Genomic DNA, 15,088 nt, shown 5'->3' on the forward strand with positions numbered 1-15,088 from the left:
AGACGAGAATGTGCAAACTCCACACAGACATTAAATCAAGGGTGGAATGGAACTTGGATGCTATGGGTAGGGAGATGTCATTTTTAACCATTGTCCCAGCATGCCGCCATAACAGCACAGATCATTTCGTTTTAAACAAACTCGAAAGTGTAGTATCATTTTTGCTTTTCAGTTTTAGTAGACTTTGGCCCAGAATGAACGATATTTGCACTAAGTTAATGTGAATTTCATTAAGCCACACCGCAATGAAAAGGCAGAATCACTTGTTACTGTGAACACATAATTTGTTTTTGACAATCTGAACAGCAGGGAAGCAAAGCGCTGGCTCCGATCCCAGAATAACCATCGAGTCTTGACAATCTTGACGACCAATTTTCAAAAGAAGCTGATGACCCTTTCGCCTTTCTCTTAGAATACTTTTTCTCCAGTTTTGAACTTTTCTTTGCAGCCATTTTTGAATAAGGGAACAATATTCACGACCGTCCAGTCTCGTGGGACCTCGACTATGGCGAGCAATGACACAAAAATATCATCTGAGATCCCGTAATTTGATCCCTAGCCTCTCCGAGTGTTCTTGGATATTTCAGGTCAGGAACTGGAGATTTATCCAACTTCATACATTCTCATACACCCAACACCTCCTCTACTCTTATATCAACTCTCTGCAAGATATTACTTCTATATTCCCGATGGTTTCAAGTCTTCATTTCATTCTTTACGGTAAACACCGAGGAAAAACATTCATTGAGTACCTTGCTCTCTCCTAAGCCTCCACGCAGACACCTCCAATTTGGTCCTTGAGAGGTCCTATTCACTCTATAAGTTTTCTGTTTCCTTTAACACACTGAAATAACCTATTTGGATACACCCAAATCTTCTGAGACAACGCTATCCCATGCCCCCTTTTTGCCCTCAAGAACATCAAGAAAAACGACTAGTTCCATTCACTTGTAGCAGTAAGCAGAGACAACTCCGTTTTCCCGGAGGGCGAGGTAGCACAGCGATTTAAAACCTTTTATAAACTGGGACATTTTGATTTTTTGATAAAGATGGCAACCAATGCACAAAAGAGGTATGACGCCTGAAGTTAACCCATCGTTCTTCCTACATCTTTCAAAACTGTTGCTGCTATTGCTTCATATCTTTATTTGTTCAATAGATCGACATTATCCTCAGTTATTGGCAGTATTTTATATTTACACGTGCTAACGTCCAAATCCAACAAGTTGGATCGAATGGTGATTTGCGCTATTGTAATCTTCTTTCAATACCATTTGAGCAGCATTAACAGGCTATGTAGTCGAGTGGTTAAGTTAATTGAGTTGAAATCTACTGGTGTCTTCAGCGTATACTGAACCCATCTACCAACTACGTTTACTATCTTTTGACTCTTCACTTTCCGTTGTGCAAGAGTTCCCAAACAAGTGCTTCTGTTTAACAACCGGACTTGTTGACATCAGTGTCAGGAGAAATTGTTTCTCACTGGACATGTGACTTTGCTTTTTTTAAATCCCTGCAGTTTGAAAAAAAAAATCGTTCTACAAAACAAGAAGGGCTAACACATACTGGCACACGAAAGCGGGGAGGTGCTTAATAATTGCATTTTCATTCAGCAGCCAGATTAACAATTCATTCACTCATGCACAAAACTTAGTGAACAGATAACACATGACGATTACAAGGTGCGAAACAGAGCACCACCAGGAAAACGTATCAGTGGGGATAGAGTGCCACCATTGCAGGTAAGAGATAAAGCTGCAGCGGTGGAGCATAACGTAGTGCTGAGGGATCGAGTTCATGAGAAACATGGGAAAGCATAAGAATGGTACTCAGTGAGTTACTCATTCAAAAAGATGGTTCAGGCGTGATGGGTTGAATGGTTAGTGATGCACCTATTTGGCATTTCAGCGAATTTACTCAATACTTTAAACATCAATGTCATTTAACGCTATTAGAGGAGGAGGAGGTATTCTGGAAAAAGGTCATGGAAACTGAACCTTCCCCCCCCCCCCCCCCCCCACACTCCACAATCCTCTGACGCTGCGGTGTCAGGTAAAACAGAAACAGCTCTTTGAGGTGAGAGTTTGAAGGTTTTCAGAATCAAACCATGCAAATGGAAAGGAGTATATAATGTACTTATGAATGTGCCTGGATCGACCTCACGTTCTGGAATTCATTGCATATCTCCCTCCAGAATCTATTTTTAGACCATTCTTAGAACTGAAAGCTCTGGACTGTCAGTTGACCGCCATTTCCACAACTTCATTCAAATTTAAAACATCATTCTCAATTATTTCCCTACATTTTGAGGAAGATGCATAGGCCCTGGATAGCAAAGTGTCTGACGCCAGAGATGTTTGTTGTGTATTTCAGTCACTTGTTGTGTCTCAGCAAACTTTACCTCCGATCACATACTTTTCATCATGAGATGGCTATCAATCTTACAATCTTGGTCGATGTTAATTCTCATTACTGTTACGTTGCTTTTGTAGGCAAAGTTTTAATAACACTTTTAAATCAACATCGCGTTTCAAATAAGCAGCCTGGTCGCCTCATTCATGAAGAAGGGCTTATGCCCGAAATGTGGATTCTCCTGTTCCTTGGATGCTGCCTGACCTGCTGCGCTTTTCCAGCAACACATTTTCAGCGCTGATTATCAATTTGCACTCTGACCAGTGAGAGCAATCGTCATTAAAACAAGTGTGGTCTTCTGCTATATAGTTTCGAAAGTGTAAGCTTGGTCTTAACATTACATCCAAATTTTAATGCTTCAATTAAAATCGCTGTAATGCATGTGGAGACTCTATCTTGCGATACTATAGCATAATGAGCATGAGCACGATATCAGTGTGTTAATGCTTCGAGCAGTAACTGTCTTCAATGAGTTTTATACTTCAAATGCAAATGCCCTGACATGTCCTTGTGGAGACATGGAGACTGTCTGCATGAAAAGCAATATTTTCCAAGCGGCCATGATTTCTGAAGAAGGGTCATTAAAGTGAAACATAAACTCTGATTTTTCCCAAAAGTACAAACAGACCGGTTGAAGTATTCCCCATAATTTTTTGTCCTTGATTCCCAGCATCCTCAGTTCTTTCGGGTTTTCTCTTTAGATTTCTAGTAAGTACATGGCGAGTCCGTTTGTTTGATAGTTACTTTAAGAATGATCAAAGATCCATTTCTGAGCGGCATTGAACCACAAACCCTATGCAAAATCAAACTGTGGTCATCCATAAACCCTTAAACCACGCTGTCAGTGGACCACTCATTGTTTTCAACACATATCGCCAATTCTAATTCTTCTCTAACAGAGAGTGTCAGAGCGCTAAAGAGCGTCGTAAACTCATAAGAATTTAAATGTTCTACGGAAAGCATTTTCTGAATTCTGGGACTTTATACCTTTTCACACTTCAGAATGAACAAAAAAGATAAAATGTGATCTTCATTTTTTAAAAGTCTGGTCTTTGAAATTGTTCTGTCTCTGGAGGAATCCAGGTTTCGATACATTTGCAGCATTGTTCTTCGATGTTCTGTGAAAGGAAGAGTTCAAGTCTTCGATTCGTCTACAGTATTGTCACTTGGTGGTTTGCTGTATGACATTATTCATGATTCCACAGAATTGTTCACCCGCAACACTGACCAGTCTCTTGCATACCTCAGTTTTGTAACTTGCCTTCAAAGTTAACTAATAAAATGACCACTGACAGAAAGAGTCCACCTGCCAAATTTGAGAAGAAAAAAAGAGAAACTGTGCTCGGGTTGGTCTTTTACACATTGGCTCTGGGACATGGATACTGAAAATTAATGAAATGTTGGAAAGCTTGAATTTTTTTTATTTTCAAACAAAAAGAACGTATTTAACATCACATACATAATTGATCATTAGAATGTGTAAGCGGTAATTCACTTCAAACAGTGCCAAAAATCATGGAAAAAACAAAATAAAACCGCGCCTTGTGGAAGTGGAGGCCCTCAGGTTTCCGGGATCAAAAGCCGACACTTTATGCTCTCAAATGAAATGGCACCTCTGATCGTCAGTCCATTGATTATAATCTCCAAGATTCCTCGACTTCGGAAGAGTTTCAGCGGATTTAAACATAACAAATGTGCTAGCATAATGACAAGGAGAAAGTGGGCAGAAAGGAGGAAAATATGCCAATGAAAGTAACATTGGTCAAAGGGATAATCACCATCACAACTTTTAAGAACTTTGTGGCAGAATAGATGTGAAGAAAGGTACTAATGTGACTTTGTTAAAAGTGAAATCTACTTGACTTACTTTTGCTTATGCAACATTCATGGAAATTAAATATTGCCAGTTGATATGATACACTTCCATTTTCAAAATGCCACAACGCTGGTTTGTATTGCTATTGACTGTCTGCACCAATGCGATGTGAGTGTTTGCAGAGATTACTGTACGCCATGGCTTGTATTCACAGACCCTTAGAGCTTCAGATACAGTCGACAAGTGTGATGGAAGGTGGTACTGATAATAAATAATCATGAGGTAAAGATGATAGAAAGGTCAATGGCAATCTCAAATTCTGAGATGCAGGATTGAGATCATATTCTGTCGAATCGGAGTGAGGGCGAAGTTTGATGGACAGGCTTCGGTTCCTTTTATATACGAGTGTCTCTGTGAGATTATGGTCAGTATTGGAGTTGATTTCGAAGCAGATGGTAATTGAGCCAGGCCATTGGAATCAACACAAATAAGGGAAACAACCATATAGCTATCTATTGGGGGAAAAAAAAAACAAGACAACATCAGGATTGATCCGACTTCTGTTCCTTGGCGACAAATCACGCCACAAATATCGCCAAACAACAGTATCAAGCACATTGCAATTTCATCACAAAAGGCATCTTCCTCGGTCTGTTAATGTAGCAAGGAGGACCCTGAACTGCTGAAATTATAAAATGAAATTTTTAAACTTCTGACCAGTTGATCAATGAATGAATTTTATCGTTTTGTTAATTTGAGCGAAGGGATATTTCAGCACGTTCTTTAGCTGATGTCTGAACTTAGTCTGTGTCACAGCATAAATTGCGGTGTTTGTGCAGCAACTGATGAGCTGCAGCATGAAGCCTAATTCCTGAACAAACCAATGTAGATATATAGATTCATATCCAAAATTATACATCCGATTCCAGATGGAATAAATCATTAACATTGACCATAAGACAATGAAATTTGACGAGATAACGAACAGTAAAATTATAGATTTCTTTCGATTGTCCATCTCTGGGTCTCTGGATCGCACACTGTTGTCATGATGGCGGAGTCTTCCGCGAACTCTACTGGTCACAAAAATATGTCTGACTGTGAAAATATTAAGCAACAGAATGAGGAGAAAAGGGAGGCCGGGGGTTGCAATGTGGTGGATGAACTCGACAGTGATCCAGACCCGAGAGCCAAAAACACCACTTGATACATTACAAAACCAGGGGTTGTTCACCAGCGAATACCAAGGTGTGAGCATAAAGTACCAGAAAACGTTCTTTAAGCAGCTCAGCACAGTCACTGTTCCCAAAATCACAGCCGCCATTTTCTCAGTGCAATAATTACTCTTCAATTTCTGGCAACAAATGGCCACAAATCGATCAAAGGTGAAAGTGACGGTGAACCAGACAGAACAGTCAGTGACTGCATAAAGCAGGACGGCGTGGATATTACATATGGGGATGAATATCAAGAAATAAAACTGTTCCTGATAAACAATCGGAATGTGTCTCATGATCAGATCGAGGATAATGACCAGTAGATCTGCCACTGCCATGGCCACCAGATAACAACTAACACATGGAGACAATCCACAATTTGTATTAAGCAGGATGAAGATCGTGATTGCATTAACTGTGAGAAAGATAAACAAATACATTATATACATCAGCCTGGGGACAACAATATCAGTTTGATTAAGGACCTATATTTTTAAAAGTTTCCGTGTATTCAATGATTAATTGAAGCAGTTCGAGCTGAAATAACAAACGTGAAGAACTTAATTATTTCAATAAAAATAATGGAAAACCAAAGATCACTCCCTTCGTAATAAAAGACACGTATCAAAAATAAGGCATAATTTCTCGATCACTCGAGAACCAACAGGGTTCATTGCTTTACATTTACAAATATAGAAAGTAAAACCAGACTTTTGCTGCCCTGAATTATTCTGGCGTAGTTCACTGAAGATGTTGGAGATTTATGTCATTTGGACCAAATAGTCATCAATGCGCGACAGGTAACGATATAAACATACACACGCGAGGTGTTTTGCAAAGACCTCTTAATCACGTGTTCACATTATGAAGGAATGTCTACTCCTCACTGGACGGGACCTCTTTACAGTGCAGCTTGTCACTTAGCTTGTTTAACTGACTTATGGGTATTCAAATATATTGCAATCATGGAATGTTAAGGATAATTTCGGTTACGTTTTTGTTCGACCTATTCCATGATTTTTCAGAAACATAGGTAAAATTATTTAAATGTGACACTCTGCACGTTCCAAACTTTTGATTCTCAACAGAATATTTTTTCACTATTCTGTGCGATTGTTTTATGCCTGGTAGTCTGTGTGTGTGTTTACAATATGTAGTTTTGTATACATAATGTTTATGTGTTTCGAGAAGTAAGCGGCAGTATGTGTGTGCGAATGTGACAGTTTGTGTGGATATCTATGCCTGAATCCATGTATGCACGAGAATGCCTTGTGTGTGCCTTGTGCGACTGTCCTTTTCTGAATGTTTGTCTGTACTTTTATGCGTTTATGCATGTGAATGTTTATCCATTTGTGTGTGTCTTTGTCCGTTGTGTTTATTTTCCCTTTGTGAGTGTCTGTGTATGTGAGTGAGTGGGATATGTTTGTATCTCAGTGTGAATGCGTACACGCGTGTCTGTCATTTGTGTCCGTGCATATGAACGTGTCCATATGAATGTTTATCCATGTATACGTATCAATTGCGTCTGCGTGTGGGTGCTTCTGTGTGAGCATATACGTGAGTCTGAGTGCGTGTCTGTGCGAATATGAATGTGTGTGTGTGCGCACGCACACGCATGCATGTGTTTCTCAAAATAAAAATATTAATGCACATGTCGTAAATCTAACCACCTTGCCCCTTATCTTTGGTTCTGTGTTACTGTTTTTTGTTTTGGTAATAAAACAACTTACTTTTAGTTTGGTTAAAAAGAAAACTGACTCATTTGTTCTGAAATCTGAACCTAAGACAAGCTGATACCCAATTATTTGCCCACATTGCCAACATACCTAAAATTACAATTTGTTGAGACCACAGATGGAGTATCACGCAGGTGATGAGAAGCAGAAAAGAAACTAACTTTGGAAAGTGGAATTTACAATTCCAAGTCAAACAACTGATGCGAATATATTGATGAAACCTGAGATGGCTGTAAAACCTTTAATCGTTTTGAATGGAGAATGATTAATATGGAAATCAGAGAGTTTCTTTCAACTCACTGTCATGAGATACGTTTTACCAGTATAGAAGAAGTGACATCTCAAGTCTGACAATGCATTTCAGGTGTGAGGCATTTTTAGAATCAGCCTGTGTCTTAACCTGGATTGAAGCTCGATTTATTTCCAAAGGAGGAATTTGAAAAAAATGCCACATTGACTGGCAGGAAGATCATAAGTCCATTCAGTCCCTCTGGGTCGTTTCATGACGCAACAGGGGTTGTTCACTGCCTCACGACTGCGACATAGAAGCAGGAAGAATATAATTACCACTTCTCGACTACTGTTTTGAAAGAAGAGAAAAAACATATTTCATATTCAAACGTCTTTCCCATAAAGAGCAGGATATATGCAACAAAAATCAAGGATTGCTGGAAAATCTCAGAAGGTTAGGAATACTTCTGATGAAAAATCAGTGAATCCTTCTTGAGCATAAGAATGTTCAAATGTTGATTCATATTGTCAGGGGAATATCGTATAAGGGGAGTGAGATGCTACACAAGATCCTGGTGAGAACGCATTGCATACTGTGCATCATTTACGACGGGATACCCCATTCATCTAAATTCTAATGTGTATGCTCCACGTTTAATCAATTCCTCACCATAAGACGACCCCATCTATTCTGGAATCAATCTCGTGTACATTCTCCGCACCTCCTCCAATTCCAAGATATGACTTCACAAGTAAGGAACCCAAAACCTTATTTTTCATCTCCGTCCCTTTCGGATTGAACAACCATATTCGGTTTGCCTTCGTAATTACGTGCAGCACCAGCAAAACAAATTTTTGTGATTCATACACATGGACACCCAGGTCCCTCTGCATGTCAGCATGCTGCAATTGTTAACTGCAACAATAATAGTTCATTTTGCTGCTATTTTCTACCCCAGAATGGATTACGTCGCATTTCCTAAGTTTGTGTTTCAACTGCCAGACGTTTGTGCGCTGAGTTAATCTATCTAAAACCTCTGCATACTTTCAGAGTACTCTGCACACTTTGATATACTCCTCATGTTAGTGTCATCTGCGAACATGGACACACCCGCATTTGGTCGCAACTCGACATCACCCATGTGAATTGTAGTCAATTGTGTTACGAATGCTCACCACTGAGACACACCAGCAAACCAGAAAATCAACCGTTTGGCCCTTTTCATAGCTTTCTGTGAGATAACCAGTCTTCTGTCCACGCTAATACATTACTTGTAATGCTCTGCATAAATATCTTATGTAGCAGACAATGACCAAGTTTTATTCATGCAGTGGAGTCAAGTGTTGTTGCAAATGCTGATAGGCAATTAAGTCAATAATTGGAGTCGACAGCTGCTCAAAGAAAACTCGATTGAGAATTCATGAACTCAGCATATCAGTACAAGCAATGAAGTAAATTTATGTACGTACATTTCCACATGAGAGGTTGTGTGGACTCTCCATCATTAACCTTACTAAATTCCCCAATGTCATGAATTGCCTTCACCTTACACGGTACAAAGATAATAACATTTAGAAGCAATTCAAGGCATTGAACACAGATTCTAACAACATCTGAACAATAACACTGCATGATTGTGACATTTACCATCCACGCTCTAACCGAGCAGTTTCGTGACATCTACACTATGACTTAGAGCTAATATCGTAGAAGGTTAACTGGTTCTGTCTTGTTTGCAATAAGTAGAAATATCAAACCCCATTGAATGTCTTACTGTTCCTAAATTAATGTTTCCAATAGGTGTAGAATGACACGAGGAGAAAGTGAGGTCTGCAGATGCTGGAGATCAAAGTTGAAACTTTATTGCTGGAACAGCACAGCAGGTCAGGCAGCATCCAGGGAACAGGAGATTCGACGTTTCGGGCACAGGCCCTTCTTCAGGAATGACACAATGATATGAAGTCTTGGGGTCGTGGGTACAGTCTACATAACAGGAGGCCTTGGATTTATTTGTAAAAATGAAGATATAAAGATCTCCTGGTCCTAATCAGATATGTTTCCGAACCCAGCAAGAGCCTGGAGACGACAGTTCAGGGGCCTGGCCTGATATGTCTGCATCATAATCAGTTATGGGTGAGGTACCAGAAAACATGAGGGTAGCGAATGTTGTGTTTTAATACAAGAAAGGCTATATGCAAAATCCTGGGAATGATAGATCAGTACGTTAAGTGAGAAGATTCTGAGAGGTAAGGTATACATGCATTTGGAAACATAGGGGTTGAAAATGAATTTTCAACATGGCTTTGGACGTGGGAGATAATGACTCACAAATTTGTCAGTGTTCTTTCACGAAGTCACTAAGTAGGTTCTGAAGATGTGGGTGTACCTTAAGAGTTAAAAGCAGCAGAAGTACCTGGCAAAGCCCCCAGTGTTCTCAATAAGACAACAATGCATGTAACACTTCGTCAATCAACGTGATTAGCTCGTTTCCTTTGGGTCAGACAGAAATTCCAATTCGTCCAATCAGTTTCAATTATACCCCGAAGAAAGTAACAACTTCCAATCAAGTTTGATTTGAGTATATTGACAACCTTAAAGGCTAATGGCACAATCCAATGCTCTGGGGTATAAGACCGGGGGAACATTGGACAGCTGACAGGAGAAATGTTACATCCTAGCATCCTAGTTTGAAAAATGTCTCTCTTTAAACTACCTTTTCGATTAGTAACCTGTAACGCAGAAAGTCCTGATAAGGAGAAACAAAGACACAGTTAGATCCGAAGACAAAAACCTACGGCTGTTTTGAGTTTGTGATTAGAATTATTGTTTTGTATATCTTAATTGTGAGTTTTATTCGACTAGTATTAGAGAATGGAACGTAAAAATAGGTCAGAGAAAGAAATTGTAAATAGTGGTAAGTAATTTTTTTTCGATTATGCTTTCAGAAATAAAGTTGTGAATTTTACTTTACATACTTCTTGGCAACTCGATATTTTTAACAGATTGCAGCACGGGATAAATCTCTTCTGTGTTGCTGGTTTTAAAGTAATCAGGACAGTTTAAATCGTGCATAACGGCGCAGGGCGGCAGACGGAGTCTATATTGAATTCAGCAAGTTCTTTGATTAGATTGCACACGACAGGCTTCTCCGGAAGGTTCGATGGCAAGTCATTCCGGGGAGCTGGCAACTTGGATACACAATTGTCTTGATTGTAGAAAACAGAGGGAAATATTGGAAAGATTCTTGTCGGACTATTCGAATGCCTCAGGGATTGGTGCTTCCCCAATGGTCTTTGGTAATTCTATCAATAATTTGTATGACAATGTACAAGGTATAATTAGCAAATTTGCAGATGACAATAAAATAGACGTTATCATGGACAGTGCAGGTTGTCAGAAAGTATATCAGGATCAGGATCATTTGGGCTGAAACATGACAAATGGAGTATAATATTGGTAAGCATGAGGTCTTGCGTTTTGGAAAGTCGAATCAAGATAGGAGTTCATGGTGAAAGGAAGTGCCTTACAGAGAGTAATTCAACAGAGGGACCCTCGAATTCAGGTTCACAGTTCTCTGTAAGTGGAGTCACAGGTAGACAGGGCAGTGAAAAAGGCTATTGGCACACTGGACTTCATCAGTCAGGACACGGACATAGAAGTTCTGACGTTATTTTGCAGTTGTACAGGACGTCATTCAATCCCAACTTGCAGCATTGTGTTCCGTTTTGATCACCTTGCAATCGGAAAGATGTCATTAAACTGGAAACAGTGTAGAAAAAATGTACAAGGATATTTTCCGGACTCAGGCATGAGTTATAGGGAGACAAGCCAGGAGATTTTTTATTTAGCGTACCGGAGACGAGGGGATATCTGACATAACAGAGCATGAAAAGCCAGGGTTGGGACTAGAGAACATCAGTTTAAGGTTAGAGGGGAATGAATAAAAGTGAACCTGCGGGACAACATTTTTGCACAAAGGCTGGTATGCATATAAAATGAGTTGCCATTGGAAGTTTTTGAGGTGGGTACATTAACAGCTTTTAAATTCTTTTGAACAAATGCAAGGAAAGGAAAGGAATAGGAGGATACAGGCCAAGTGCATAGATATGAGGTTAGCATCAATGGCCATTTTGATTAGCATGAACCAGTTTGTGCAAACGGGCCGTCTCCGGGGTGTCAGACTCGGTAAAATAATTTAAATTAATCCTATAGACTCAACCACATGAGTTTTATAATGACCTTAATTCGAGGGGAGCATCAGAGAGGGAATACTTCTTGTGGTATTACAGAACCCAAAGCTTCCATAACTACTCATGAATTGAATAACTGAACCAAAGATAAATTGTCACAGACAGAATGTGTCAGCAATACATCAGTACGAAATAAGCTTTTAAGCGGGAAATACACATTCTGATAGAGTGATTGATCGCAATTAATTATGTCTTGGAAAAAAGTCGGAATTGCGTAAATGAAACTGACTTGCCAACTGCTTCATGAGTGGCTGATTTGCTGCATTAAAGAACAACTGATTGCCCTTCAGCAACATTCAAGAAGTTAAATAGAGTAAAACTGTATCTTCAAACAATTAGTTGAGGACAAATGCAACAACGAACGAATAAGCTTCTTCTGACAATGAAACATGTTGCAGTTTCAAAGACCCCAAAAGAATAATAAATACTTTGGATAGAAGGACTCTAAAGAATCATCAATATATTGCATCGTAGACTTGAAGGGTGAAACTCTGAGATTTGAAAACCAGAACTCTCTTTTAGCAGAACTCTACAGAACGACATTTTATTAAGATTCAACGCTGACAATATCCAGAGACATCACTGGAAGAATCGGGGACAAGTTCCATCATGAACCTGATAATATTGAAGGTACCAATATTGAACTTGGCTGGACAATGTTAAAATTCCCGCAACACCAGGTTAGAATCGAACAGATTTATTTGGAAGTACAAGCTTTCAGACCTAAAGCTTCTGCATCCAAATAAACCTGTTCAACTATAACCTTGTGTTATGTGATTTTTAACTTTGTCAGACAATAGCCAAGTTGAGTTGTGAAGCTTACCGGGTTCATTTGAAGGGTCTGATTTTGGTTGCTTCATGCAATAAAGATGAAATCATTTTTGCAATTCTTGATTGACTATGAGATTTCTTCAGACATAGCTCCTGTAGACCACAAAACAATGGTGATCGCTGAGCAGAGTCCTGAAGGATGAACTGTATTTCATCTGAGTTTGAATACTAGTGGAAATATTAAGGCTACCTTCTGGTTTAGGAAGAAACGATCTGAAAGATGGCCTGGATAACATGGAAGAGTCAAGTCTGGATTTAATAATAAAACAAGAGTTATTGAACAAAATGCGGAGGCATGGAGTTGAGTGCGATTTTGCCGTTTTGATCAGAAATTGGCTAGCTGAAAGAAGACAGAGGGTGTGGTTGATAGGAAATCTTCCTTCAGTTCAGTTACGAGTGGTGTATCGCAAATATCTGTTGTAGGCCACTGCTGATTGTCAATTTTAAAATTTACCGAGATGAGGGTGTAGAAGGATGAATCAGTAAATTTGCAGATGATACGAAGATCGGTAGAGTTATGAATAGTACTGAATAATGTTGCTGGTTAGAGAGGGGCAGAGTTAAGCTGCAGAGGTGGGCTGAGATGTGGCAAATGGATTTTAATGCGGAAAAGAGTGAGCTGATTTTCTTTGGAAAGAGCAACAAGAATAAAGAGCGCTGGGCTAATGGTAGGGTTCTTGGTAGTACAGATTAGCAGAGAGATATCTGCGTCCAAATGCATAGGTCTGTAAAAGTTACAACACAGGTTGATAAAGTTGTTAAGATGGCATACGATGTGTTACCTTTTAATGGTAGATGATTGAGTTTCGGAGCACAAGATCATGATGCAGCTGTACAAAACTTTGTACGGCCGCACTTGGAGTAAAGATTAAAGTTCTGGTCACCGCATTACAAAAAGGATGTGGAAGCTTTGGAAAGGGTTTAGAATATATTTACTGGCATGTTGCCTTGTATGGCTGAAAGGTCTTATGAGGAAAGGCTGAGGGACCTGAGGCAGTTTTCAGTTGAACAAGTTTGAGAGGCAGAAAATGAACACATCAGATAATCAGAGGGTTAGAGAAGGTGCACAGTGAAAACCATTTCCCTCGAATGACGATGCCTAGTAAAGGGGGCTTAGCTTTAAATTGAGTTTTGATAAACATAAGAAAGATGTCAGAGGTAGTGTCTTTAGATGTCAGAGTAATAAGGGCGCGGAACGCACTGTTTGCAACTTAAGGGCATTTAAATGTTCGCTGGGTAAACGTAACGATGAAAATGGAATGGTATGGTCTGGCTGGGCGTCAGATTTGTTCCACAGGTCGGCTCAACATCAAGGGCCGAAGGGCCTGTCCTGCGCTGTCGTATTCTGTGTTCTAGTCTCTAGTTGCATTGAGGAATATTTGGGAATAAGTAATATAAAGTGCAATAGGTCAGTGTTTTGAATTTAGATACGAGAGTGTTTTAAATTTTGAATGACCCAAAAAAGGCAATGTCACTCTGCTCAGCTCAGAAATAAGCAAACGGAGTGAGCAACATGCGAACACATTAACTCAGTATCTGGGATTGGCAAGGTAGAGCAATGTAATTAATCGTTAGAGAATGCAGAACGTGACTCAATGTGAAAATAAATATGTGCGTAGTTTTCTAGTCATAGGCAATTAATGAATGAACCATGTTATACAGAATTAATAATGATATAAAGAAACCTACCGGGAACTCCAACGATAGCGAGGATAGGATAGTAACCTGCTTGAATTACTTCAAGTACATATTGAACCCGCTGTTCGAATTTCAGCCAGTTATAATATGTAAGATAGAAAAGTGACCAATAATAACTCTTCTCCATTGTTGTAGCGTTCAAATCTCGGGTCCTCAGATGCAGATCCATCGTTGTCATACAAATGCTTGTCAATATCAGATTCTCTTCGTTATCTATCTGTTTTCGTATGTGATGCTCCCATTGGCCGTGTTGAATAACAGGTTGAGAGCAGTGCCTTATTAATAGAAGAGTGTAATCCTCTAGACTCCCAATAAGCATCCATGGAGTATGCCATTAATTATAGTCTCTGAACAAACAGGATGAAATCATTTACATTTCAATATTGCGCTTCTTTTCCTCTCACTGTGGAAAATGCATCGATTTTGGATGGGATTTATGAGCGTCGTTAGTCAATGCAATGATGGAAAGTGTCGAGAACTTGAGCAAAATCATTTTTCCTTGGATACGAAATATTACAGGGGACATGAGGGTTTGAAAGTTTTCAAGCTATGAATAAAAAAGGCGTGTCGACCACCTTGGAACAGCAGACAACTCAGCACAATGCCAGAGGATAGAACATAGAACAATACAGCACGCAACAGGTCCTTCGGCCATCAATGTTGCACCGACCTGTGAACAATTCACAGCTCGTCTCCCTACACTATCCCATCATCATCCATGTGCTTATCCAAGGATTGTTTAAATCTCCCTAATGTGGCTGAGTTTATTACAATGGCAGGTAGGGCATTCCACGACCTTAACGCTCTCTGAGTAAAGAACCTGTCTCTGACATCTGGCAAATGGAACTCGATTAATTTGGGATAACTAGATGGCATGAACGAGTTGCACTGAAGGG

General features: G+C 39.6%; 1 protein-coding gene across 1 annotated transcript; it reads right to left on the bottom strand.

The window, feature by feature from the left end:
• Window positions 1-4,952: 4,952 nt before the first annotated feature.
• Window positions 4,953-14,319, bottom strand: LOC148143455 (putative G protein-coupled receptor 139). The gene is made up of 2 exons (XM_087975193.1): window positions 14,184-14,319; window positions 4,953-5,860 (listed from the first exon to the last, which is right to left on the bottom strand). The coding sequence occupies exons 1-2, from the start codon at window positions 14,317-14,319 to the stop codon at window positions 4,953-4,955; spliced, it is 1,044 nt and encodes a 347-aa protein (XP_087831319.1).
• Between the last annotated feature and the right edge of the window lie 769 nt (window positions 14,320-15,088).

This window comes from Chiloscyllium plagiosum, unplaced genomic scaffold (genome assembly GCF_037043375.1).
Source record: "Chiloscyllium plagiosum isolate Xiang-an unplaced genomic scaffold, Cpla_swu_hap1 HiC_scaffold_27, whole genome shotgun sequence".
NCBI lineage: Eukaryota > Metazoa > Chordata > Chondrichthyes > Orectolobiformes > Hemiscylliidae > Chiloscyllium > Chiloscyllium plagiosum.